The sequence below is a fragment of the Opisthocomus hoazin genome, chromosome 9, assembly GCF_030867145.1.
Source record: "Opisthocomus hoazin isolate bOpiHoa1 chromosome 9, bOpiHoa1.hap1, whole genome shotgun sequence".
In the NCBI taxonomy this organism is placed as follows: Eukaryota; Metazoa; Chordata; class Aves; order Opisthocomiformes; family Opisthocomidae; genus Opisthocomus; species Opisthocomus hoazin.
In genome coordinates, this window is record NC_134422.1 from 11,668,281 (window position 1) to 11,695,103 (window position 26,823).

Below are 26,823 nucleotides of genomic sequence, written 5' to 3' on the forward strand. Positions count from 1 at the left end.
TGCTTGGCTTAATGTGGAAATTAAACCTGATTCTGAAACAGCTTGAGGGAAAAGCAAAGGGCCCGGGAGTGACTCGGTGGGGAGAGGCCGCCCAGGGTGGGTTTATGTTCCCCGGGGACGGCGAGCGCGGCGGCGATGCCAAACCCGGCGTGTTGGGATGGCGGCAGCCTCGGCAAAGCCCGGCCGGCTGCCCCGCGACGCGCTGTCCCGTGGAACCAGGGGCGTGAAGTGACCAAAGGGAATTTCAGAACAATAAAGGGAAATCCTTTGCCTCCCATCCAGCCCAGCCTGGGAAATCCACCGCCGCCGCGGAGCTGCAGCCTCGGACGCTGCCGCCGGCGTTCCTAAGCGAGCGGGTCAGCGGCGTAACCAGTAAAAGATTTGAAGCGCGGGACTTGCGCGCTGTCCGCCTTTAAAAGAAATAACAATAATAATAATAATAATGATAATACTAATAATAACGGTGATGGTGCTGCTGCTCGCAGCCGGGCGAGGGAGCGGGCGGCCCGAGGGCTGTGCGGGGCGGGAGGGGGCGGCCGCTTGGGGCCGGGGGGGGGGGGGCCGGGGGGGGGCCGGGGGGAGCCGAGCCGCGGCCGGGTGATGTCAGGCTCGAGGAGGAGCCTCGGCCGCTTTGCCCTTTTACTTTCGGGCGCCGGCACTTGGCCGCAGGCTGCTGCCGCTGCTAGCCGGGCCACCCCCCCCCCCCCCCCCTTCCCTTCACCCCCTCCTCTATGGGCACCCCGCACTTTTAAGACCGGGGCGGTCCCCCTCTCTGGGGGGGGGGGGTGGGGGGGTGGGGCACGGCGAATTAATTAAAAAATCACTATTTACATGGTTATTCATTGCCCCAGCTCCGGGCATGTGAACAACCAACCCCGCCTAACCCCAACCCCCCCCTCCCCAAACCCCCCCCCCCCATCCTCCATCCACCCCCAGCGCCATGCCGGCAGCCTGCACCCTGCTGCTGCTGCTGGGGCTGCTCCCGCCGGCCGGGTCGTTGCCCCTCGCTTCCCCCCGGCGCCTTCCTCCTCCTTCTCCTCCTCCTCCTCCTCCGTCCCGAAGCCGTCTCGGCCGCCCTCGCACGCCTCCCGCCGCGGGACACGCCGGCACCCCGGGTGAGTGCCCCGCTCCGCGATGGGGATGGGATTTGGTACCGGTGGAGGGTGGTCCGCACTTCGCGCGGGGGGGTCCCCACGTCGCGCGGGGGGGGGGGGGTCCCACGCCGCGCGGGTCCCCGCGCGGCGTGGGACCCCCCCCCCCGCGCGACGTGGGGACCCCCCCGTGCGCCGCGACCGAATGGTTGCCGAGCATCCCGGCATCACCCAGAGCTCCACCGGGCGCAAGACCCCAAGCCCCTGAACCCCGCTCCCCTTTTTAACCTTCCCCAGCCCGTCAGCGGTACAGGCGGGCGCTTCGAGCGGGTGGCGGGTGGGAAACTCGTCAACGCGGCGCGGTGGCATAGACCGACGCGAAGGCGAGCGGTGGGAGCTTCACAGGGGGGTTGAGGAAGGCTCCAGTGGGTAACAGGGGCACGGCCGACACGCGTCGGCCCACCGAAAGGCTACCCCAGATGGGAAGTCTGTGGCTTCCATAGGTGGTCTTCAGGGTCTGAGCCGGCTACCGTTCATCTCCAGACGTGCCCTCATCTCACCTTAGATGCTGACCCACGTCCAGGTGTGGGAACAGATGCCATCACCTCTCTATAAATATCCCCTTCTCTCCGCGTCGCCTACAGATTGTCGGATTAGTCATGTTATAAAGTCACATTTTTTCCTTGCGTGCCACATCTGTCGTTATCAGGAGCGATGACTAGTTTGGTGCTTTACGAATGACGCTGAATTCGGTTTCAGCACGGGATAAACCGTATTTTTCCCAGAACAAGTGGGGCTCTTTGCAAGAGTCACCCAGCAAACTGCTCCACTTGCTGAAGGAGGCACATGGCTCTAAGGATGGCTAATGCTTGGTGAGTTTGGAAAGCGCTGGGTGTCTGCAGGTGGCATAAGGAAATCCAATATGTCAAATTAGTCCTGTGTAGGTTTTAAAGACATTTTAAGATTGATCGCCTGCCTCTGCTGGATGGTGAAAATTCATTTTTTAATTCCTGATTTGAAGACGGTATCATACTTTGGTACTCGGGGTTGAGTTTACTTTCATGGAATTAGGCAATTTCAGGAAATGTGACGAACCTACATTCATAAACTTTTGGTTTTCCTCACAAAAAGCGTGCCTTTGTAAGACGTAGCAGTGTTAAACAAAGTGTATAGTTGGGGGTAGCAACTCGGGTGTACCCTGCAGTGGGTTAGAAAGCTCCAAACTAACGATGTTTGTGTGAGAGCAGCCCGGTGACTAGGATACCGCACCAAAATGAAGCAGATTTGGGTCTGTTCCCAGCTCAGCCACTTCTTTGTGCCACTCCAAGTGTCAGTTTGCCCCCCAAACCAGGAGAGAATCACTCTGTCTTACCTGCTGTCAACCTTGTGAAGATAAAATCTGCAACTTGCCAGCAAAGCGCTCTCCTATTATTTAATGAGAGCTGTGCAAATTCCTCGGTGGACGGAAAAAACTATTTAATTTCATCTCAGCTTTTGATCTGGCGTCTTTTCCTGCGACCTTGATGACTCCTGAGAGTCAGCGAAGGAATGCATTTCCTTTGTTAAGAGTCTGAAAAGCTCAAACTATCTCTCCGCGCGCTGGAAAAGCCATTTGTCTGGCTACCAGCGTCTGGCCTCCCGGCTCCGCGGCGGAGGCTTTGCTCCGTGCGGCCCCTGCTCGGCAGCCACAGGTGCTCGTGAATCACGTCAGCCCCATCCGGGAGGAACGGGGGACGCGTCGTGGAGGGGTGACAAACAGCCCGGCGGGAGCTCGCTCCCCGGCAAACGGCGTCGTGAATTACGCCGGGTCCTGACAGCCGCGATTCGCTCGCTGTTAGCTACAGCTCCATGCTTGTCACTCAAGGGGATTGTTTGGTGCTGATGGGATCTCCCGAATCGCTCTCGGGTTGAGCTGCGGATGCTTGAGAAATCCCTGCTGTCTGTCTCACCGCTCCTTGTACCCCTCCGAGATGTTTTTGCACCTTTGAAAACGCTTTGAAACGCGGAGCGGGGAGCGTTTCTTGTGAACCCGTCACCCCGGCGCTACGTGGAAATGAAGATTAGATCTGCGTTTGAAATGAGTCTGAGGTTAGGCGGCAAAAGCCCTTGCTCAGGCAGGGCTCAGCGAGCAGATGGTGAGGCAGGGGGAGTGGAAACGGGGCTTTCTGAGCCTCTCACAAAGCGTGGGGCGAGGGAGCGGGGCAGGCTGCCTTCCCCGGCCTGCCTGCACCTCGGACTGCGTCTGCCAAACCCGCCGCGGGCTCGTCTGCGGAGGAGACGGGGACAGACGGCTTGCGCTTGTCACTTAAAGCACAGGCTGAATCCGGGGAGAGGAACACAGGGAAAGATAGGTGAAGCAGGAAGCAAGAAAGCTGGCGGCAGCGGAGTTAAAGCGCCGTCAAACCCCGTTGTGAAATACCTCCTGGCAGCTGTCCTGCACGGGCACCGCCTGCTGCCAGCCGGGGTCCCTTATGAGCTCCATCCGCCTGCAGGTCTCCTTATTTCGGGTTTCCCATCTGTAAAATGGGGATCATTTCAGTGACACCATGGGGACAGCAGAGGTGGCGCTGAACCCCATGCAAAGTCGCCGTGGCTGGGGTCTCCCCCTCTTTCTGCAGTGTCCCTTCTCCCTTCGCTTCTGACCCGCGCTGAGGCCCTGCTGCGCTGCCCGGCACAGCACGGGCTCGCCCTGAGCAGCTGATCTGCTTTTCTGCCATCTGTCTCCATCCTTCTGCCCTTTCTCCCTCTCTGGTGCCAGCTGCCGCCTTTCTCTGCAGCTTCCCCGGTGGGAGCCCTGCAAGTAAGGTGTGAAACCACCCGAGGAGGGGTCAGCTTAGCTCGCAGCAGAGGTTTAGGCTGGCTGCTAGGAGAAACTTCCCGACCCTCTGAGAGGGGCAGAACAGTCTGCATTTATTTATGTCTTTTTTTAACTTTCTGCCTCTGAAACTTTCTGTTTGAGGAAGGAGCAAATTTAGGAGTGAGGGAAGAAGATGATGAGGATGCCCGTTTGCACACAAGTACGTCATTGCCTCCAGACCTGCCCCAGGTTTCGCAGTACGTGTTTTGTGGCTTGGGGGGGCAGGAGCCCAGGTCTCTGTGTGGAGAGGTGTAAGACGCTGCCGTTTAGCTTTGATCTGGCCCCATCTGGAGTACTGTGTCCAGTTCTGGGCTCCCCACTTCAAGAAAGATGAGGAGCTACTGGAGAGAGTCCAGCGGAGAGCTGCGAGGATGATGAGGGGACTGGAGCATCTCTCCTACAAGGAAAGGCTGAGGGAGCTGGGCTTGTTCAGCCTGAAGAAGAGAAGGCTGCGAGGGGACCTTATAAATGCTTATAAATATCTCAAGGGTGGGTGTCAGGAGGATGGGGCCAAGCTCTTTTCAGTGGTGCCCAGCGACAGGACAAGGGGCAATGGGCACAAACTGAAGCAGAGGAAGTTCCGTCTGAACATGAAGAAGAACTTCTTCCCTCTGAGGGTGACGGAGCCCTGGCACAGGCTGCCCAGGGAAGCTGTGGAGTCTCCTTCTCTGGAGATATTCAAGACCCGCCTGGACAAGGTCCTGTGCAGCCTGCTGTAGGTGACCCTGCTTTGGCAGGGGGGTTGGACTAGATGACCCACAGAGGTCCCTTCCAACCCACACCATTCTGTGATTTGATGATTCTGTGATTCTGTGATAGTATTTCAGGTGGCAGCAGGTGGTGCAGGAAGGGTGCTCCCTCCCCCTGCGGCGCGGGGACAAGGAAGGATCCCCTCCCGCGCCTCCGCTTTGCCGTCAGCAGACCCGCAGGCTGCAGGGCTTTCTGTGCTTGGGCGTCTTCCCTGCTCCTCTCTGTGCACTGCGAGTGGATTTGGTGGGTGTGCTGTGAGTGTGAAGTCCCTGGAGTTGGACAGATTTCACTCTGCTCCTTTGGGGGACATAATTAAAAGCAAAAAAGAAAAGAGAGAAAAAAAAAGAAAAGATTATTGGGCTCTCTGCAAAGTTGCATTTCCCAGCAGCAAACCGCCTGCGCCCGCTCAGCAGGCGCTCGCAGCGTGCCCTGCCCCAGCAGCCAGCACCACGGCAGAGGGATAATTTAATTTGCTTTTATTTTCTCTTGTGGCTGGGGAGATGGGTGGTGGCTGCTTTGTCTCGGCTGTGGGGGCTGATGCCAGCCTTGCTGGTGCAGGGGTGCCTTTCTCAGGGAATGTTATTTTCAGTAGCAAAAGTTGCAGATGCTGAGGAGTTTAGAGGAGCATGGGGTTTTCTGGGACAACTTGCTTCCTTCACCTTTTCTTACAGATCCCAATTTTTGGGCTGGCAGTCGGAAGCCCTCCGGGACTGAGCTCACAAGCTGTTCTGCGTGCTGCCTCCGTCCTCCCCGTCCCATCCATCCGCGGGGGGCAAGTCACAGGAGCTGGGCACCGTGGGGCGGCTGATGGCTCCGCGGGGAGGCTGATGGCTCCGTCACCATCACGTCTCTCGGGGGTTAGGGTTGGTGTGGTTGTAGTGCAGAACTCCAGTGTATGCTGCCATGGCAGGGACTGTGCCTGTGGACCCGAAACATAAAGCTGCTTCTTCAAGCACACAGTCAGGCAACCCTGCAGAAGGCATTTGGGGAGGTGTCTGGGCAATAGGAGCAGGGGTTTGCTCTGTCCCGTGAGCTACCAAACCAGGAGCTGAGCCGTCCCTTGGGTGAAAGCGGGGACGAAAGCCCAGCCGACTGTAGGTGCGTGCTGGCTGCCTGCTTGGGTGCTGCTGCCGGGGGCTGCGGGAACTGTTTCTGGCCCTGCTCGCTGCTCCGGTGGCTGTACAGCAGGGGTTGGGCTGAAGCCTTGGTCACATCAGTCTGCTTGTGATGGTTTTAATGAACCGTTCATCCAAGCTAATACACCCCTCCCCGAATAAGTAACTATTTCAATTAACAAGTTAATCAAGCCAGTAAAACCCATCAGTGTAGCAGCAGTGTTGCAGTGCTGCGGTGTAGAGACTAAAGCACAACCGAGGTCTGTGGCTCCTCTGGAGTCGCTGCTGAAGGACCCGTTGGCCGGTGCTGTGGGTTCCCTGTCGATGGTAGCTGTGTACAATTTCCAAACTGAGGATAGGTACAGAGTGTCAGGGCTCAGCTACAGCTGAGCCTGCTGCCTTTTGCAGCACCAAACCCGCCGTCTCTCTGCCCGTGTCTGTGCTGCTGCGGAGAGGCGAGGGGGGGCACGGCGTGCTGCGCCCAGCCCGACTGCCCCTGCGGTGCCTGGGGTGCTCAGGGCAGGGCTGCAGCCTCCGAAACGCCCCGGGGAAACGATCCGGGGGTGGTGGATCATCCATAGCTGGTATAAACCCTCTGGGTTCTGGCTTTGCTTCCCCACGTAGGTTCAAGAGAGTTTCTGGGGGGGTGGGGGGTGAGGAGGCTCTGGGTGAATCCAGGTGTCTGCGCAGACGAACGGCACCGTTCCTGCTCAGGCTGATCCCCTCGGACACGCACAGAGCTCCTCTGGGAAGAGGCATGGCCAGACCCTGGCACCTCCTGTGGTGGCTTTCTGCTGTCGCAGTGGCGCAAAGAAGCTTTCGGGGTTCTACCAGCCGGAGGGTCAGAAGGTGCTCCAAGCGAGTTAAAGGTTGGTCATTTGCAATATTCCCCTGATACAAAATCCACGGTCTGTAGCTCGCGAGCAAGCTCATCACGAGGCCTCAATGACCCATCCACAGGCCCTGTTATTTACATTCGATTGAAGATGTAGGTCGTACAATATGTTTTTTCTCTTTCCTGATCGGCTGAGCATAAAAGACAGAATCCAATTTTCAGTGGCAGTGGACCCAATTACAAATTCAAATTCTTATTTCTCTGAGCAGTTTTGTGACATTTGCATTGTAATTTGCAGTTTCCATAAATATTAGAGGTTCGTTTGCTGGGATATTCATCCAGAGCAGATGCAAGAGGGCTACAAGTGCAGGCTCCGTGACAGGATGAAGTCTGTGGATGCCTATCAGAAGAAAATGGTTTTGTCACATCTGGCCACCCTTCCCACTCGCCCTTTTCTGCATGCATACAGCTGACGTGTGTATGCCCATCACGATATATTTTTAATGCCCAGGTGCTGTACCGTAACAACCCGCCGCTTCAGCAAGGGGCATGGTTCACTGATGTTTCTTTGATTATGCAGAGAGTTCGCATTCATCCTTTCAGGCTGAAATCATTCGCGTCCGAGGACAAGGAGAGAACTTTCCCACCCAAAAGGGAAATGATGTTGCATTACTGAGAGACCAGCCCAAGTAATAATATAATCTTAGAAAAATGCAGTTCCCTCGAGTAAAGGAAGCTCTGTAAACTTCAGCTCCTCCAAGCTGTTAGTGTAGATGTTGCCTGTGTTATAGTAACGCTGCTGTCAGGCTCGGTCTTCTGAAGTGCTCAGGAGAACACTGGGGAAAAAGGGAATAAGATCCAGTTCTTGCTTAAAATGAGGACCTCTGGGAGGATCTGAATACTGTGAGGTTCATAACGCAGATTTTAGGATCTTGGGTCACATCCCTTCTTTGCTGTTGGTTTGTTTTTCATCTCCGCTGGGTGCTGGACATGATGACAGCCACCCCAGGTCCTGAAGATCTTGGAGAAGGGGCAGGCAGAGCCAGGGTGAGCAGGGAGGTAAAACAGCTGCAAGGTTTCCACTGACTGGGGTGCTGGGGTCAAAAGTCTGGTCGTGTAAAACCGGGGGAGAAAGGGGCTCATTTTTAGAGCTGTTTGGGCAAACCCATGCAAGGGAGAGACATGTGGTAAAGTTACTCTGTGAGCAGTACCTGTGGTTTGCTCTCCTCTGCCCGCCATGGAGTGCGTGGCATTCGTATGTGCCGTGGTTTATTTTGGGCTTTGTGGGTGCTGCTTGTGTATGGGTCCCACAGCCAGGGCATGAACCGAGCCACAGGCACCCTCCTCAGCCTGGGTGCAGCAGCTCCCCAAGCCGGACACTTCACACCGTCTTCTCTAGCAAAGTGACCCTCTTCATGAGACCCGTAGGAACTTGCTGTCTTGGAGGTCTCTGCCTTCCAGGCTAATTTGTTTCAATGTAGGAGGACAGACTAAGCTGTCTCAGGAGCTTCGTCTCTTCAGAAACCAGTATAAAATGCGTGAGATATAAAAATATCATTTAAAAAGTGCCTGAAGTGCAAAAAACTAACCTATTTCCTATAAGCAGGGTGCGTACAGGAAATATCCTACAAGCTGTCGCTGCTCCCGTGATGCCGTCCCCGGTCGCCCCGGTGGCTTTGTGTGAAGGAGCTCCCTGTTGCCTGTCCTCCGCGCAGGCAGGGCTATCGAGAAGGGTTATAGCGGCTTCTGCATCCGCCGTGCCCTTGACTTGGAAGCATTTGATAAATAGTTTTGCAGTTGGTTACTTCAGCATCTCCCGAGCTGCAGTCAGCATCTCGGCTGTGGGCGAGGGAGCGCTGCTGCCAAAAGTCAGGATCTGTGTCAAGAGCCTCCGAGGATTTGGCTGGCTTTCCTTAAAACCCCAACTCCTGGAGCTGTCGTTACAGGAGAATCGCTTAGACGGGGGAGAAAAAGAGCTTCTGGCTGTCGAGGTGGTAGATAAAACTCCCCTGAAAACGTGAGCAGCAAATCCAGGAGGCACACGAGAAGTCCAGGCTGGCTGTATTGAAAACACCACCGGTTCAAAGCTGATCTCCAGAGGCTTTGGAGTCCAGACGGAGGGGCTGTTTCAGGCACTCCTGCTTGGCAGGGCTCTGCCTGTGTGTGTGCAGGAGAAGCGCAAACGAAGCTCAACCATCGTAATTGTCCTGCTCTGCTAGGAAAAGGGAGGGTGCGCAAAGAGGTGCTGTGCATTTCAGCAGGAAAACTGGGTGCAAACCCAGTGGTTTTCTGTCCAGCTTTCCAAATACCTTGTGCAAGCGCCTCGACCTTGGCAGATTGACTTCTCCGCTGGGAGAAGCAAGCTCCATCTGCCTTTTCGTTCTTTGCAAGGATGTGAAGCTAGGAGAACTTTTAAAACTGCTTTCACAGCATCCTGACTGTGGTCTGGCCAGTTTAAGCTGTTTGAGGGTGATGGTGTCTCAGATGCGGCAGGTGCTTCCCTGGGCCCCTCTGCGTGAGCACCCTGTCTTGGCTCCCAAGTCAGTGCTTGCAAGAAGTCCCCTGGAAACGCCGTGACCTTTGTGGTGCTTTCACCAAGGCAAACGCGGAGATGTTCGGGGGACCTTTTGCAGAGCGGTTAGATGGCAATGAGGATCTTGCAGCTGAAGTTTGGGAGAAAAATACCTTTTCCTTTTTAATGCTGAGCTAATTTAGATCTGGGATTAAATCAGCTGGGAAAGGACTGAAGAGGGATGTTAAATGGTCTGATAGGTGAAGAGTTAACTGGGCAGGGTTAATGGCTGTCCCAGTGGTGCGGCCCAGGCTGCATCTCCCAGAGGACGTTGTGTTGCACACACACATTCAGGGCGTTTCTCTCAGCATTTTTCGGTGTGGTGGGATGGCAGAGGCTTTAAAGGCCATTACAGGAATCAGCTTGACCTCTTGCCTCTATAAAAGGGTGGACATTGTTGTCATTTCTGCTACCACAACCACCCTCAGATTCCTTCAGGGATCTCCAGACCACAGAAGAAACTCTGTGCAGGAGTTTTGGGCTGATGGACAAGCTCCTTTGGGTTGCCAGTAGCAAAGGAGGGCTCATTTTTTTTTCTTCAGAAGACCATGCTAAAAGGCACTTCTGCATCTGGAGTGACAAGAGGAATCTGGATCTATAGAGCACAATTGTCTGCGTCACCACTTGTTAGGATGCTGGCGTTAACACCCTTCCTTTTGTGGAAAATCTCTTCAGCCCCGAGGACTGGTGTGAAACGTCCCCTTCTGTTGAACTTTGCTGAAGCGGGGATGAATCACACTAAGTTGAAGATTCGGCTTCAGTATATTATCAGAAAGATACCTTCTGTGATAGCCTAGCAGGAGGGTAGTGCAGCCCACCCAGGGCGGCAGGACCTGTCCTGGGGGAGGACAGCACTTTCTGGAGTATGTGTAAGTTAGGGGGTGGAGGTTGGAATTTGGAGATTTGAGGGGGTTTTGGTTTGGTTTTGGTTTTGGGGGCTCTCTAAAAGCAAAAGGCAGGTCTAGCAGGGATCTCAAGGCATCTCCCCTTGCAGGATCACCCCATAAGATGTTTATCTAACACGTTTTAAAAAATTTACTCCAGAGGAGGGTTTCACAGCATTTCTGAATAGCTGTCCTACTACATCCGTGCCATTATAGGTAAGAAAGCACTTGCTTATCAGAGAAACTGTAGCAGCTGGTAGTTAAACCTTCTGCAAAGAAAGATATCCCATACAAGTGGTGACCAGATTTGACCCTGCATAACTTGGAAGATCTCACGAACTGACAAGTTAAGGTAATTTAGCCATCTGGGAAGGTAACACAAAACCTAATCTTGTGTGTTGAAACAATTTCTACCCCCGTGATGGGAATGAATTTTCAGGAGTGGAAACATCAGCAAACCAACTGTGCATGATTTGCTTTCCTTGTCAATTGGGATCAAGGACCCTGATTGTGGAGCATAATACTGCTCCTGTCATTCAGCCTTTATCTTTGTGCTGGAGCTGAGCATAATTGTATCTGTGTCTGGAGGGACAGGGAGAAGGGTTTCAGTAGCTGGTGCTCACAAAGGCATCTTTAGAAAGCTCCTTACCCCTGGTACAAGCTTGGAAGAGCTCAAAGGAAAATACCCCTGAGTAGCTTTAAGCATTTGAACAGTCATCATTGTTTGATTCGGATTCAGTTACAGGACTAACATCTAAATGATAATTCTTTTTAGGACGTTATCAGCTCTTTCAGCGAATACAGAATGGGGCTGCAGTATTAGACTGGCAGCCAACCCTGCAGATAAAAGCCCTTTGAAAGGATGCTTCTTTGCAGGGAAACTTGATCGGAGAGTGCAAAATAATCATGAAGATGGTCTTTTCTGAGGGACGTGAAGCAAATACGATGCATGAAGAGAGCCAAATCAGGACCAGGAGGCTTCTGACCCGGGGAATAGCAGTACCAGCAATTTCGTGGCCTCCGAGAACAGTCCGTACCATGCAGACAGAGATCCTCACCGTCCTGTCCTGCAAACTACTGGTACGCCTGGAGGTGGTATGGTGCTGGGTAAGGTGCCTTACGTGCTGCGTTTAGACCAAAGTTGGCGGTCACTTGATGGCAAGAGCGTGCCAAGGCAGTCGGTGTGAGGTGGCTCTATGCTGGGTGATACAGGTCGGTGTGTGGACAGATGGGGTTTGGGCGCAGATTTCTGGCCTCTTGATCCTCTGCGCTGCCTTGCTCAGCACACAGTGGCCCTATGCCCCGAGGTAGGCTGTGACCTGACCCTGACTCCTGTGAGTCCTCGGGGACATCTCGGAGAGTGACAGCCCAGTCCTGTCCCTCTCCATCACCCGTTCCCTCTGCCGGCCGCGGGGCTCGGCCGTGGGGCTTGGCCGTGGGGCTGCCTGCTGCAGAGCAGCTGAGGGAAGGCATCTCGTGTTCAGCCTCCCCGAAACACATGCAGAAACGCGCTGGAAATGGTAAATCCCTTCCCCTCCGGTTCTCAGAAAGGAAACGCGTGGCTGCAGAGGCAGTGGGAGAGCGGTGGGGACGGTGGCAGGGACCCCGGCTCCAGCCGCCCCGGACACGCTGCTCCTCCACAGTGGCAGTGGTGACCGGCCGGCGGGTGCCGGCGGGGAAGGACCTGGCTCGTCCCCTGGAAGAAGGAGGCCCGGCGGCATCCTGAGCCCTGCCACCGCGGCTTCCGGCGGCAGATCAGTGCAGTGTCATCTAGGAAATGTGATTTAGATCATCATCCTTTCGCAGCAGATGGGGGAAGGGAGGTGGGGGCCCTAATCTCTTCTGGGGATTCATTTCTCTTTATGCTGCTGTATTTTTTTGCCTGTTTGCTTTTTCTCCATCCCCTCCCAAGTCTCACCACCCCTTGCTGGGAGAGTAGGAGCCACGAGAGCGTCCATGATTCTCACTGCCATGACACCATGCCCTGCATCCCACCTCCAGCTGGGCAGCGAGAGCTGGTTGTAAGGATTGGGCTGCTGTCAGTTTTCCCCTGGACTGGGGTTGGATTTTGCTAGTCTACATGGAGGGAAGAATCCAGCAAACCTTCTACCTGTGTGTCACCAAACTGCATCCATCCCTTGGTGACCTTGTGATCCTCCTGCATCCAAGAGGGCCCTTCATCCCTCTCGTCCCCATCACATCTTTAAGAAGTCACTCGGTTCCCAGGTTGGTCATCATCCCCGGTGTGGCCGCTGGCCAGCAAAGCTCTTTGGCACATGCTTAGTGTTAAGAGCAGAGAATAGTTCCCCAAGGAGCTTCTCTGAAGTGCATTGCTGGAGCAAGGCTCTGCTCAAGGCAAAGCCCAACCTGTGGCAGTGGGCAGCATCGCTCGGTCCCAGGGGACCTGTGGCAGCCCCCAGCTCTTCCCGGTGTGGCCTGCAGCACCCCTTTTCCTACTCCTTCCTCCGTCTTCCCAGTATTTTTTGTCCCCTCCTGGCTGTGGGAAGCAGCTCCTGGGCTCAGACCGCTTTGGAGCAGGGATCTGTGGTTTTGTTTCCAGACTCTGATGTGAAAATACCACCTTGTTTTTTCCTGGGTCCTTGGCTCCTGGGGCAGACAGTTCCTGCCACACATACGCTTCACACCACCGGGCATCGCTTTTTTGATGTGCTTTGAGGTTTTGTGCAGAAAAATCTGTGCTTCAGCCCATAGTTCTTGTGGGTTGATCCCAATAATCATAAATACCAATAGTTTGGGCTTTTTTGCCTGCAAGATCCGTTGAAGTCAAGTACAAGTCACTGAGCTTATAATGGAAGTAAATAAGCTACACAGAATGACTTTGGTTATACATGAGGTCAGACAGAATGAGCTAATGCTCCCTTCTGGCCTTGAAATTAAACTTTTCAGAAAGCAAAATTTCATCCTGCAGCTTCTAAGCTGCTAGCACCTCTCCTTACGGAGGAGGCCGAGCCCCGGGGCTGCGCGGTGCCCTGCGCCTTGTGAGGGTGCTCACCCCCTCATCGCCGAAGTACAGCCCTGCTGGGAGGTGGTTTGCTCATATTACCAGTGATGGTGCGAGAAAGTCATGCGATGGGTTGTGATACCCTGGTTAGCGTGCAAAGGGTAGTTAATCTCTCCATAGCAGCAGCAGAAACATTGCCCCATGTGAGACTTTTACCAGTTGTAAACCTTGCAGACAGATTCCAGGTTTCTGAGATTGAGAGCTCTGGAGAAAGGTTGGTGTTAAAAATGAAGTCGTGTGCTTACAAAAGCCAGCGGCGGCATCGTCCCACTCCCTCCAGCCCTGTTTCTTTCCACTTAACCAGCACTGAACACACTGCCACAGCTTTTTTCCTTTTTTTTTTTCCCTTTCTTTTTCGCAGCCAGGATGTTTTTTCTTGCCTTTTTATTGTTCCAGTGACCTAGCAACTCCACTTTGGTGGAGCCCTGCCAGGAGACTTCCTCCCCGAGCCGTCCGACAGTCTCCAGCAGCACTGCCCTCGGATGGGAGCGCGAGTTAAAGTGACACCGGGCTGGGTCCCTCCACGGCTTTTGCTCTGCCCTCGCAAGCACCGGTGAGGGTACCGCTGCCTTCCGGCCGAGCAGAGCTTCCAGGGGACTTTAAGAACCCTGGAAAGAGGAAGGAGAAGCGCTGCATGGGTGGTGTTTTCTGTAACATTCCTGCAGGACCTTACAGAAAAGCCTGGAGGGTTTTTGAAGCGAATGAGGTGGTGCTGGGATTTAGAATTTGGGATCCACAGTGCAGGCAACGTGGTTGGAGACCTTTCAGCATCACAGGGCAGCGGGAGAGGGGACGGAGAGTATGTGTGGGTGCTCAGAGAGCTGTGCCATTCAGGAGATTCCTTTTGGCTTGTTTTTATTAATGTTTACTGAAAATGGTGGGAAAGAAATCCCTTTGGTAAGTGCTCCTGGGCTCCATCAGCTGGTGCCGAGGCAGAGCTGCCTTCTCATCCCCTGGGGCTGCAGGGGCTTTTCCCACATTTAACATCCGGAGACAACACCAGAGGGAAAACTCATGAGGTAGAAAATAATGAACCGGCAAGCAAACACAGCCAATTTGGGCTTTCTGCTCAGGAAAGGCAGCAGGGACACAGGTCCCGGGACCTTGTGCGATCTCACTGGGGCTGGAGACTCGGTCTCCTCTTCATTGGTGGGGTGGATGGATGGAAGGATTGAGATTTTACTGGAGTTGTGGCATGCTTATGGGACTTTCTACAAGTATAGGTAGTCATAGCTTATCCCTGTTGGAAGTGACTTGTGTTTGAACATGTTTTCCAAAGAATCAACAATAGAACAGCACTTTTTTTTTTTTTAATTCAGTTGCCAAAAGCTACTTAAGATCAAAAGCTCATGAAAAGAGGTTTAAGGTGCTGCTCTGAGCCCTAGGCTGGTGGTTTTCAGGCCACATGGGGCCCTGCGGTCCCAGGGATCTGTGAATTGAACCCAAACAGTCCAAGAAAGACGAGTAAGAAGCTCAGGGTTTCAGAGGCGTGAACTGGTGGTGTAGGAGCCTGCACCTCCCCAGGGAAATGTTTAGGACACCAAAATTAAGAGGCTGGAAGCCACTGGATAAGCAGGACAGTATCTTGTCCCTGAAATGTGCAGGTTATATCCCCAGTTGCAGGTGGGCCATATGCATCCCACACTTCTGGAAACAACCGCGGGTTTCCGTGTGCTTTATGTTTAGGAGTACCTGTTTCTGTGCTTTAGGGTACTGTTCTTAAGAGCAATAATCACATCCTTTTTTGTCTTTTGGCATCTCTGAGCATCAGGCTCTGGGATCATGAAAAAAAAGGTAGGAAGCAAAAATGGCCCTCAGCATCCTCTGTGATTTACAGGTCCCAGAGGCGAGGTGGTGTGGAAGTGCAATGCGTTTTTGTCTCGTGAAGCAGCACTGCAAGCAAAGTGCCATGGCCTGGCATAGGAGAGGTTGAGGATGATGCCGATGTCCCCACTGCCATGGGCACCCACCACCCGTAGTGCCCAGGTAGGCGTTAACCCCCTGGACCTGGGTGCTCAGAGCTTGCAGCATCTGCTGCTGGCATTAAGCCCCTATCACCTTTCTCAAGCTGGCGTGTTAAAGCTCCAGTCACCTTTGGCAGCTGGATAAATTCTTCATATTATGGTTAAAATGATTTGAAGTCCCATGGAGTGCTGTGCTGCTCTGCATGGAACCCGGTGAGGAGAGGACAAGGAGCATGAGGACCGGAGCAGGGTGCTGACAGGGGATATGTCCACAGGGTGCCCCATCCAAAGCGAGCCCCGCAGCAGGGTGGGAGGTGCTGGCAGGGCTCCTCCGCCTCTTCTCTTCCCCATCCACCCTCTCTCGCCACCTTCCTTCATCCAGCCTGAACAATTCCTTTTATTAATATCAAAAGAATTAGCAAAAAAGGGTTGATCACATGTGGTTAAAAACCTCTCGCATTCTTCCCGTGCTTAGTGCACACGAGGGACCTTCCTCAAGCAATATTATCAGTGTGTTTACGCTTGACTGACCCGTCTCAAGTATGAAATTTTTTTTTAAGCTCCATTTCAGCCCCCCCTATTCCCCCCCCCCCTGCCTAGAACAGCTTCTTTCAGGTCAAGAGCAAGGAAGGAAACTGAAAATCCCAGAGAGCCCTGGACGGTCCAGATTTAGGGCTGTAGCTTTTGTTCGCACAAACTCACTTGGCTCCCAACCGGCCTCCACCCATGATCCCGACATCCGCAGCAGCCGTTCAAAACACAGCGCAGAGCCCGGCCCCGGCGGGGACCGGCAGCCCCCCGTGCCCCCCGCTGCGGGGCCGGTGGCCCCGGCTGCGCTCCCCACTTCTCCCCCCTCACAGCCTGCCTTCCTTCCTAACCTTTTCCTACGGCCGGCAAGGAGTTTTCCAGGTTCAGATGAGGTTTTTTTCCCTCCGCGAGCCTCGGGTGATGTTAAGATTATGCAATGTGAACAGATGTGGGCTTTATAATTATAGCTGCCTGTCCTCGGGAGGAGCCTGCTTTCGCTTCACGCGCGCTCAGCTCGGCATGGGATGCTCCTGGGGTGGCCGTAGCCCTGGCAAAACAGCCGCTGCATGGGCGGCCGTGCCGGGAATGGTCCCCAGGGAACCGCCGCCCTCCTGAGGAGGGGCTGCTCCGGGGTGAAGAAGGGCTGCTCTGGGCAGCCAAGCAACCACTCTTGGCTTTCCTTGTGTGCAAACGTAGATTAAATTTGCGTTCCCCAGTCAAGGGAGTATTTTTCTGCCCTTTGAGGAGAAAAATCCCTTCTGCAGAAAAGCAGTGGGGTTGGGATAGCTTGTGGTATGCCTCGGTTGGCTGCGGTGCCAAACGCTGTCCATGGGGATCCTGCTCCCCTGGCGTCAGCGGGATACATCCCTCCTCGCTCCCTGCCCTGAAATGTCCGTCAGAGATCACAACCCCTGCTGAAAACTTGCAGTATTGTGCTTTTCGGAGTTGTGCTGTCCCGTGGTTGAGCCTTGAGCATCACCATGACGTTCACAGAATCACAGAATGGTAGGGATTGGAACGGCCCTCTGTGGGTCATCTAGTCCAACCCTCCTGCCAAAGCAGGGTCACCTACAGCAGGCTGCACAGGACCTTGTCCAGGCGGGTCTTGAATATCTCCAGAGAAGGAGACTGCACAACCTCCCTGGGCAGCCTGTTCCAGTGCTCCACCACCCTCAGAGGGAAGAAATTCTTCCTCATGCTCAGCTGGAACTTCCCATGCTTCAGTTTGTGCCCGTTGCCCCTTGTCCTGTCACTGGGCACCGCTGAAAAGAGTCTGGCCCCATCCTCCTGACACCCACCCTTGAGATATTTATAAGCATTTCTAAGGTCCCCTCTCAGCCTTCTCTTCTTCCGGCTGAACAAACCCAGCTCCCTCAGCTTTTCCTCGTAGAAGAGATGACGTTGCCCCGGCAGCAGCCACCTCCTGGCCAGGGCAATGCCCGTGGTGCACCCGGGGATGGAGACAAAAAATCGCTGGTCCTAAAGGGATTTTTCAGGAGTCTCGCAAGGTAGACGTCCAGCTGGGCTGCCAGGGGCAAACCCAAAACCTCAAGAAATCAGCTGGAACTTGATCTGTTTGTCCTGGCTGCGTTATACCTCAGCTCCCAGCAAGCCGCGGACTTGTTATGCTTGCGAAGAAAAAGTAACTCCAAGCCTCGACCTGTCTGGTGAGCATCACTGCTAGTTTTAACTGGGAAGGAAAACACCAGTCCGGCGGGTGGCCGGAGGGTTTTGTGCTGGAAGTCGAGTATTTCTCTTGACGGCTGCGGTCGCGTGGAGTTAAACCACGGAAAGAGCAGTTGGCAGCTTAGGATGTGACGAAGTTGTTAGTGACAAATGGGTACCTGAGCTAAAGGGCCTCTCTGCTTTGAGCCTTTGATCCATCGGGGAGGCCAGCTGGTCCCGTGGGTGGTTTTTGGGAAGGACTTTTTATCTGGCCCATCCGCTCCAGCGGAGGGTCGTCTTTGAAGGCTAATTTCTGCAGGCAAGTCAAAGGCGAGATTGTGGTTGTCTTGCACTTCTGGCAGGCTTGATGGCTTGTGTGATGAGCTGGCATTTCATCTCTGTGTTGTTGAACGGCCTGATTTTTTGGGGTTTCCTAACTGTGTGCTGTGGGTTGGATTTTCCAGCACGGCTCACGCTCTGCACCCGCTGAACTGGGGAGCTGAGCTCGTGCTGGCACAAGGTTTTCCTTCCTGCACCAGGACCTGGCATACCTTGCAGGGCAGAGTTAAAAATGCCAGCTGACTCTAAAAGGCCTGTGTAAATATTACCTTCTTATTCAGCCCATCGACTCCCTGGCTGCACTCAAAGCCAGGTTTGCTGGCGCCCGTGATAAGGGGAAGGGTTTTGCTTTGGTTTATTCCCAGCAGCTCTGCAGAGCCAAAAGAGGACAGAGAAAACTCTGGGCTGGATTTGCAGAGCGAGCAACAGCCAGAGAAGCAACCAGCAGCATTTTACTTTTGAACTGGTTGCATTCAATCAAGGGCCATATCTGAAGGTACTGCTTGCTGGCATTTCTAGGGTTATTTTTAAGAAGTGGCCGTTAAATGCCTGCTGCAGTGCCCCACTATGTGTTTTAGCATGCCTGGCTGGAGCCCTTGTTGACAAATGGCTTGGCAACCTGAGAAAGCAAATTTCCCTCTGTCTATACTCATCCCCTAAGGGTTTCTGTAAGCATCTGCTGCTTTGCCTTTCTTCTGTGCAGCAGAGCCGGCTGCTGGGGCACAGTAAGCATGGGCTGCGCAGCCGAAAGCTTTTAGCGAGAGGCGAGGAGGGAGAAACTCAGTGCGCCGCCCTCCAGCACACCCAAATTTTTTGGCATCAGGGCTGCTATAAATGGACTTGTGGGCTACAATTACAGGCTGGGTATTGGCTTGGAAATGAGCGCAGCGAGCATCCCCTGCGAGTTCGCATCCCGTCATCCAAGGGGCAACAACGAGCAGCTTGGTACGTGGGGCAGGGGCAGGAGGTGGCTCATGGGACAGGGCAGGGTCCAGACAGCAGCGGCTGCTCGGCAAGGTGGGCATCGCAGCCATGGCTCGGGCTGTCAGTAAAGGCACCCGAGGGGCTCTGCTCCGCCGCAGCTCTTGTCTCCTTGGGCCTCGTGGTGCTCAGACTCCCAAGATGAAGTGCAGACCATCCTACCTACATATCTCTTTTTTCTTCTTGAGTGCCCACTGAGGCTTTTGCAGATGGGTGGAGGAGACCACTCTTGAAATTGCCACCTCTGGCGTGGCAGGTACAGCAACCCCAAAGGAGACACGCAAGACAAGGAGGAGTAGGTGTCCCATGGGTGTTTCTCTGAGGCACAGCTTGCTTACAGAAGGTAAGGAGGCCAAGCAGAGATGTGCAAGGCTTAACCTTCAACATCAGAACTTTCAGGCAGAGACTGAGCGGTGCCTGCAGCTGCTGCCTGTGTATCATCCGCAGCCCTGGTTTGAGATGCCATGTGCGTGATGGGCAGGACATGTCCCATAGCCTGCTGGATCTGCAAAGTGGGGTGAGTTCCCCTCCCAAAATATACGACTTTTCTCGATTTTCTGAGAGGCTCCAGACCCTGTCACCCTGCACTGCAGTTTCCCTAGCCAGGCTCCCATTCTGCCCACTCAGCAAGCAGAGCATGCATTGGGCTATTCCAGCCCAGAGATTGCGTTTTGTTTGTAAGGAAGATGAGCATAACTGGGATCTTGCCGTTTCAGATGACACAGCCATGATTTGGACTGGCTGTGACTTGTTGTGGGCTTTGAAGAGCATCTGAGGCTGCAGTGCCAGCCAAGCCTCAGGGCTGTAACATAGGGCAGGGATGGTTGCTGCTGGTTTTCACGTGAGCAATGTGCAGGGAAATCCTCGTGCAGCCCTGGCTGGTACCGCGGGCTGGAAACCCTGGTTCTGCGAGCAGATCTCACTGGAACGGCTCATGGCAGCTGTCACTAGATGCTCTGCTCCAGGCGGTGTTGGGCTGGATGGCAGCGCCAAGGCTGAAGCTACAGCTGCCGCACCGAGTCCTGCTGCTGCTGCCAGTGGTTGGTGTTAATGATTGAGCCGAGAAGTTGTCTGCTGAGTAACGTCTTCAGTCCTTGCTTAGGGCCCGACTTGGGAACATGTTTATGTTCTAGAGATGCACGCAGCCATCTGTGTGCTTTTGGAGATCCCGTAAAGCGTGTAATGCCTGTTGACCTCCCTGGGAGAAGTGATTTTTGGGTCCGTGAGATACAGCAGGTGGTAGAAGTGCAGAAGAAAACTGTGGAAAGAGGGGATGAGATTGCTGCTGTTACACATCGGCATGGTGGGGAGCAAACAGAGGGAGGGTAATGCTGGCTTGGGAAACAAAATTTATTCCATAAATGTGTTTATTCCTTTTCTAATGAAATGAGAACATGACTGTGGATGATGGGAGAGGTGGGAGTTTGGAGCAGCCTTCCAACAGGAGCAAGAGAGCAGATTCTAACACTTTTAGGATGGAGCAGGATCTCCGACCACATTTGCTCACACAGAATGGACCTGCAGATCCACAACCAACTTCTCTATCTTGTTTCTTATGTTCTGGTACACATTCGTGTCAGATACACCAAGATGTCCATCACCTTGGGGTGCTTCAGTGCTTGGATGGCCAGTGTAATCCACACCATACATTGATCTCTTCTGTCCTGGTGCCTCGTGGTGGCTGGGTGGGTTATGCCAACCCTCCTGTTTGCCCTGCACTTCTCAGCCAGCTTCACACCAGCTCTCTGGAGGTGGTGGGATTAGAGGTCAGGCATCCAGCAAGCACCAGCCGAGCGGAGAGAGGGGAAGATCTGTGGGGGCCTCCCTGCGCACATGATTCCCTCAGGATGGGGCACATGGGCTGTGCTGGGCTCCAGCTGGCCATCAGCTCTGCAGACCTGCACAGTCCTCCCATGGACTCCACGCTGTGCGCATCTCCATCAGTTGTTTGTTTAAGACTTTCTTTTTGCTCCTTTAAAGATGTATTTCTCCTAACACACACAAAAAAAAGCGTGGGGGTGCTGAATTGAGTTAATCTTGTGGACAAAGGTGGGTTTTGGCTTTTGGCCCCACACACCAATCTAACTTCCACTGGTGTGAATCCAAACACAAATTTCATGTCTGTGCTTTGATTATGCAAAATTTTCTGTAGTGTAAATGAGATCGGAGCTTGGCCTTGGTGTTACTGCAACGAACCGAGCCTGCATGTCCAGTGCTGATGGGATTTTAATTTTTTTCTTGTTTTTCCTTTCAGTCATTGAAAGCAGCCATCAAGCAAGAAGTTTGGACATGGAGATAAGGACTTCTGGTGCTCTCGTGAACAGCATGGCACTGGTGACGATGCTGGCCGGGAGCAGCGAGCGGACATCACTGCCTGCTGGGCACGGTGCGGGGCCAGTGGCAAGTGGAGTCATGGGGCACGTCGGTCCCCCCACCGGCGGTGGGGATGTCACTCCAGCGGGAGCAGGACCCCCGGACAGCCCGTCTGCCGGGACAGCGACCCACCTGCCTGCCCGCAGCCATCCTCCCGGTGAGTTTTATCGATGCGAGAGTCCCCATTTGCTGTACCCACCCCAAGGACTCAGTGTAGCCGGTGGGGTGGGACACATTCCTGCCCCGCTGCTAAAAATTCAGATTTTGGGGAGAAATCCAATCCCAAGAAAGCTGATATTTTTTTAATGTTACAATGAAGGTGATTCTCGGGAGCTGCTGCCATCGTTATTCACCACCCAGCAGCACCCCAGAGATTCCTGCCCATCCACGGAGCTCAAACGCTGCATGCAGAGCGGAGACCCCCGGCATCCCCCTGCCTCCTCCCGAGAGGAGCTGAACCGCATCGCCAACCCAACCTAGATTATAAGTACCTCAGTTAAAAATATCTGACCAGCTGCATCATGATTTGTAGCTGAGGTCCTCAAGTGGAAATCGTGCAAGGGAACACTTACCTTTGGGCTTGTTCATAACCTTCACCACATTTGGTGGGACTGTGGTCGTGAGTAAACCAACATACTTTTTTAAGCACATATGAAGTCAAAGCCTGTTTCCCACACCAGCAGGACAAGGCTGTGCTGATTCCCCTGTCCCCACTTCATTTTTTGCTTAATATCCCTAGATGAAATAAGTGTCTTGCTGAGACAGGAGCATAGAGGCTTTCTTTAATTTTTCAATTCCTCATTTTTTTTTCCTGCTTAGGGACTTGAGTGTGGAGCTGGCATGTCCAGGCTCCCAGCTGCTGGCTGTCCTGGCATAAGCTCTTTACTCCCTTGTGCATTTTTAAAGTTTTTTGTCTCTTTTTTTTTAAAAAAGAGTTTCTCTTATCATGCACAAATGAAGACAAATTTTGAAATACCAATATTTTTTGGTGATGGAAACCCCATGTTCCCAGCAGTCGCTCTCGCAGCGTGCTCTGTGTTAAATAGAGGAGATACAGGGGACGCAGCTGTGACCCTAGCGATGGCGTATGGTAGGGCTGGGTACCGCTGCGGGTGATGCTGCTGCTGCCCCAGCTGAGACAAATCAGCTTGTCCAGAGGTAACATGACCCTCTCTGTGTTGCTTTCCAGCCGCTGGAAGCCATCACCGTGCTGCAGGCAGCCGGGAGGGAGGCAGGGGGGCTCTGGCTTCTCCCAACACCCCTACAGCTGCCCAGAGGACGCCGTCGGTTTTGGCAGCCATCAGCACCGATTTGGCCGAGAGGACGCTGGGTGGGCGCCGCGGGGCCTGGGACATGATGGGGTTTGACAACGCAACGAGGACGGTGCTGCTGCCTTCCTCCGCCGAGACTCGTCGCCTGGGTGAGCCATCCCAGTTCAGCCTGGGGACAAGGCAGATGCTGTTCTCTGGAGAAACCGTGCGCTGGTTAAGCCTGGCTCGCCTGCCTTGCTTGAGCTGTGTGTGCTGGATCCAGCTCTCCATCCTCACCACATACTCAGGGCAGCTTTCTGGCTTGCTTCGTGCGCAAGGGTCGAGAGAAGGATCCGTGGGGCTTCCCTGACCTTGATAATTACGAATTACTTGGTGTAGCCATGGAACGCGAAGTTGCTGTAGGCAGAGTACGGGCAAGGGGACCACAGGCTGCAGGGGCAGGGGGAGGGTGACAGCGGAGTGTTCTGGGTGGGCAGCTCAGCCCGTCACTGTGCTCTCATCTGCTTTCCCGTTTGCCTTGCAGGCACTGGTGGTCCATCTCAACCGGCGAGCAGCTGGGTGGCCACGGAGCTGCCCAGCAGCCCACCCACGGGCACTGTAGCCGCTTCCCCCTTGGGGAGGTGTGGGGGGATGCTGCGGCCCTTGCTCAGCTCCCCCCTCCCAGGCTCACCCCAGCAGCCCCAGTCCTCCTCCCAAGCTGCCAGTACCCAGACTGGTGCAAACCATGTCGTGCTGCACCCCAGGGACGTCACGGGGGACTCCACAAGCCCTTCGCTCGCAGCATCACCTGCCACGGACAGTGCTTTCAGAGGTGAGCTTTACTGGCCCACGCATTTGTTTTATAGCTTTAATAAGCCTTTAGGTTTCTTGAAACAGAAGATGCTGTGTTTTACATGCGCTCTGTTTGTTACTATTTGCATGGTTAGCTGAAATTCGCTGCTGAAAGCAGGAAAAAGCAACAGAAAAAATAATTTGGTCCAAATCCCCCCAACATTTTCCACTTCTAGAAACAAAAAAAAAAAGGCCTTTGGACCTTGTCACTGTGTTCTATGCAGGGTGAGCATCAGCAGCTGCGAAATATCTTGGCTGGTTGAGTGCCAGCTGCAGAGCAAAGGCGAGGTCCCAGCCCCACCTGAGCTCTGTGTCCCACCCGAGTGGTGCTGGAGTGGGGCTCACAGCCACGCTGGCTGCGTTTGCTCTTGGCTGGACAGGGTGAGATGGCTGTGCTTCAACAACCTGTATGGGACAGCAAACCTGAGATCCCTGGGCTCTGCGGCTTCCCCTTACTTGCTTTGCAAGCAGCTAATTTCTGGAGCTCTCAAAACCAGAGATTTTGCTCCACTCTACACAAAATTGTTGAAAACCTCGGTGTTGACGAGTCCTTACCCTGTGCCTGGGGTTTGCCAGGAGCAAACACATCTCCAGGGTTCTCACATTGACACATCTCTTCCCTCTGTCACAGCATCTGTGAGCAGCATCAAGGCTGCAGAAAACCCAAAGTCCGGTATCCGAAGAGCAGTGCCTGGCTCCGTGGCTCAGCCCCTGGCCTCGGTGTCCTCCTCAGTGACCCCAGCACGGGGACGTTTCCCCAGGCCCTCCATGGAGCACCAGCTCACCCCTTCTCTCCCAGGTTCTGAGAGCCCTGCAGCGGGTGAGCTCGGTCAGTCCACAGTTTGTTCTTTTACCCTATTTTGTGCTTCCTTAAGCATTTTTCCCTGTGTCCCATTAAGCCCTGGGATGTGTAGTGAGCTGCAGGCTCATATGGGAACGTGGCTGCACTCAGGTTTCCCCCCTTTGCTGTTTGATGCTGAAAATTACTAAGAGAGCGTGGGCAGATTTCCACCAGTCTTAGAGCAAAGTGGGTGGGATTTAAAGGCAAGTCCCCGCAGCCCTTGTCCCATGGGGTTTCCCGCCAGCTGAACAGCCCTGGCTGTCGTGAAGCCGTGCTGTCCTGGCAGTGAGCCTCGGGTTTTGTGCAAGGTCTTCCTGCAGCGAGGGGATTCATGCCTTTCCAAGAGAGCACTTTGTCCAGATTGAAAACTTCCTATGCTTAATATCCGTATGTGCGCTGTGAGCATCTGGGAAGAAAATGGATCCATCTGTTTATAATCTCATACGTATAAATCCAGCTTTTTTTTTTTTTGTATTGTGCCGTAGCCATTGGAAGCAGCTACCAGCCATCCAACATCTTGGCCACGGAGAGGAGAGTTTTGGATTTCCGCACCACCAGCACCTCCGTTTCCACAACAGCCACCAAGGGTGGAGAGAGGACGTTAAGGTCGCTGCCAGCCAGCACCAGGCTGGCCGATGCGGCAGAGATTTCCACCTCTGGTACTGAAATCACCAGCTCTTCAGACCAGAGCTGGTCCCCCGGGACGTCTTTGGGAGCTGAGGGCGGTGGTGGTGGCGGAGGTGCCACAGACCCGTCACTCACAGGCTCGCTGTCTGCTTCGGAAAGCGATTCCACGAGTGAGTTTTGATAGCTAGCTCTATAACTCAGAACATTATTTAAAGACTCTTTATAAACAAAATACATCCTTTTTATTTTAAAGAAAGGAGGAATAATATTGTATTTGGCATGTTCTGTAAGTTTAAAAACATTTCACAGAAATGAGAGTATGGATAAATATTATTCTTGTTGGAAGGGGAGGTTAGATTTTCCTTGAAAACTTTCAGCTGAATTTTACAAGCAATAACTTCAGGAGTTCCTATGTAGAAACCATTTTTTCCCCTGTCTTAATCATTTCCCAGTATTAAATATTTCCGTATTGAATATTCACACATACGTTGTCTACATCTACTGATAGCGGGATGAAACCTACCCAGCTGTTTTCATTTACGTGTATGCAGTTTTATATTTCTTTTCTCCTTTTTTCAGTCTTTAGCAGCAGTTACGAGCCCGAGAGCATCCCGGCTGCAGAAGAGGCGACGCTACACTCAGACGCCCGCGGTGCTGACGTGCCCAGCGTGGCCGTGGGGTCACTGGGGTCCCCCACAAATGGCCGCACAGTTGGGGTGACAAGGGGCTCTGCCACCAGCACCGACCCCACCAGCACTTTGGGAGGGACCTTCTCCTCCTCGGGGGCCAGGACACGCCGTCCTAATGGCACCGATCTCCCAGCGCATCCCGGGGAGCCTTTGCTCACAAGCTCCCTCTCTGCCTCCGAAAGCACTTTCAGAGGTAAATTTGTTAGTCTGGAAGTTGGCTGCTTTGGGGCTGGATGAGATCTCGCATCCCCGCGCTGTTTGTCTTTAGATATGGCCATCAGTCACTGTTGGATACATGGATATTTGCATTACTGGCTGCATCGGGCTGGCAGCGGGGCTGGTGGGAAGGGTGGGAGCTAGAAGTGTATACTCCTGATTTAAACAGTCTTAAAGGCAGCTGAGATACATAAATCAGGTATTGTGCACAGCCCGCGGTTAAAAAACACAGTTTAAAGTTGAGATTTTCGTGGCTTTTTGTAAGCCACATGTGCTTGAATGTAAGGGATCCATCGCTTTCCACAACAGTGCCTTTTCCAGCTGGAGAACATGGTCTGTTCAATTTTTCAATGAATGCTATAGAAATGTACGCCGTACGAACAATCCCTCGAACGCAGAGCTCTGTGTGCATAAACCAAACCTGGTTTTATTGCATCCTAGGTGTCAGAAGCAGCCACCGACCAGTTAACAGCTCAACGACAGAGAAGAAGCCCCTTGCTTCCTCTCCCACCAGCGCTTTCGCTTCAGCCACGGCCACCGGCAGTGGTGGGAGGCCCCCGCGGTCTGCCACAGGCAGCAGCACTTGGGCAGCAGAAGACTCCATGTCCAGCAGTGGCACGTACAGGACCTTGGGCATGACCCGATCCTCGCCTGCGCCTTCTGTGGGAGAGACACACGGAGTTCGTGGGTCCAGAGAAACCACGGATTTCACCGAGGGGGTGGCAGACACTTCACTGACGAGCTCTCACTCTGCTTTGGAGGGCCCTTCCCCAGGTGAGCTCAAGTCAGCAGTGAAATGCCTTTTTTTCTTGTAAGTAGAAGGAGGACTGTTATTGTACCTTACACTTGCCTGAGCCTGTTCTGCTATGCAGAATATATTGTTTGGAAAGATGTAGTGTGATTTTGTGTCTGAAATATTTCAGCGCTTGCTTGACCAAAAATGTGGTTTGGGTTTGTTACAGAAAGGGCACATGTGTGGAAAGTTTTGTTATGCCAAGAAAAACAATTAACTTTCAAATCATCATTCTTTTTTTTACTATCTCCAGTTGCTATCTCCATTTTATAGGCAAGAGAGCTAAGCAAGCATGGATTAGATCATGTCCCTGCAGTCTCAGGGACTGGACTTCAGTTCCTGCCCTCTGTCCTACCCCTTGGACCATGCTGCTTCCCAGAAATTGAACCAGCTCAGCAAATTTAAGGCAACTTTGAATGTGGTCTCTGAGGTCCTTCAGGCTGCTGTTTGGTCCTTCATGCTGCTGTTTGGTCCTAGACCCTGCTGCGCTGCTGAAGGGGTCTGATCCCCTGATCCCTTTTCTTCAGACTTCTTCTCTAAGACCTTCATGCTGCTCAGCGCTGTGCCTTGTTTGAACTG

At 53.6% G+C, this 26,823-nt stretch overlaps 1 protein-coding gene across 3 annotated transcripts in view; it reads left to right on the forward strand.

Annotated features, from left to right (window-relative positions):
- Positions 1-736: 736 nt before the first annotated feature.
- Positions 737-26,823, forward strand: part of HEG1 (heart development protein with EGF like domains 1) — a 56,456-nt gene continuing 30,369 nt past the window's right edge. For 2 of the 3 annotated variants that reach the window (XM_075429947.1, XM_075429948.1), the window contains exons 1-8: positions 737-1,115; positions 20,858-21,133; positions 22,166-22,396; positions 22,771-23,058; positions 23,710-23,907; positions 24,405-24,716; positions 25,126-25,428; positions 25,893-26,225. In XM_075429947.1, the coding sequence (XP_075286062.1) occupies positions 941-1,115; positions 20,858-21,133; positions 22,166-22,396; positions 22,771-23,058; positions 23,710-23,907; positions 24,405-24,716; positions 25,126-25,428; positions 25,893-26,225 (2,116 nt within the window). In that variant the 5' untranslated portion in view covers positions 737-940. The remainder of the gene's footprint in view (positions 1,116-20,857; positions 21,134-22,165; positions 22,397-22,770; positions 23,059-23,709; positions 23,908-24,404; positions 24,717-25,125; positions 25,429-25,892; positions 26,226-26,823) is intronic. The other variant, XM_075429949.1, reaches the window with a different exon arrangement.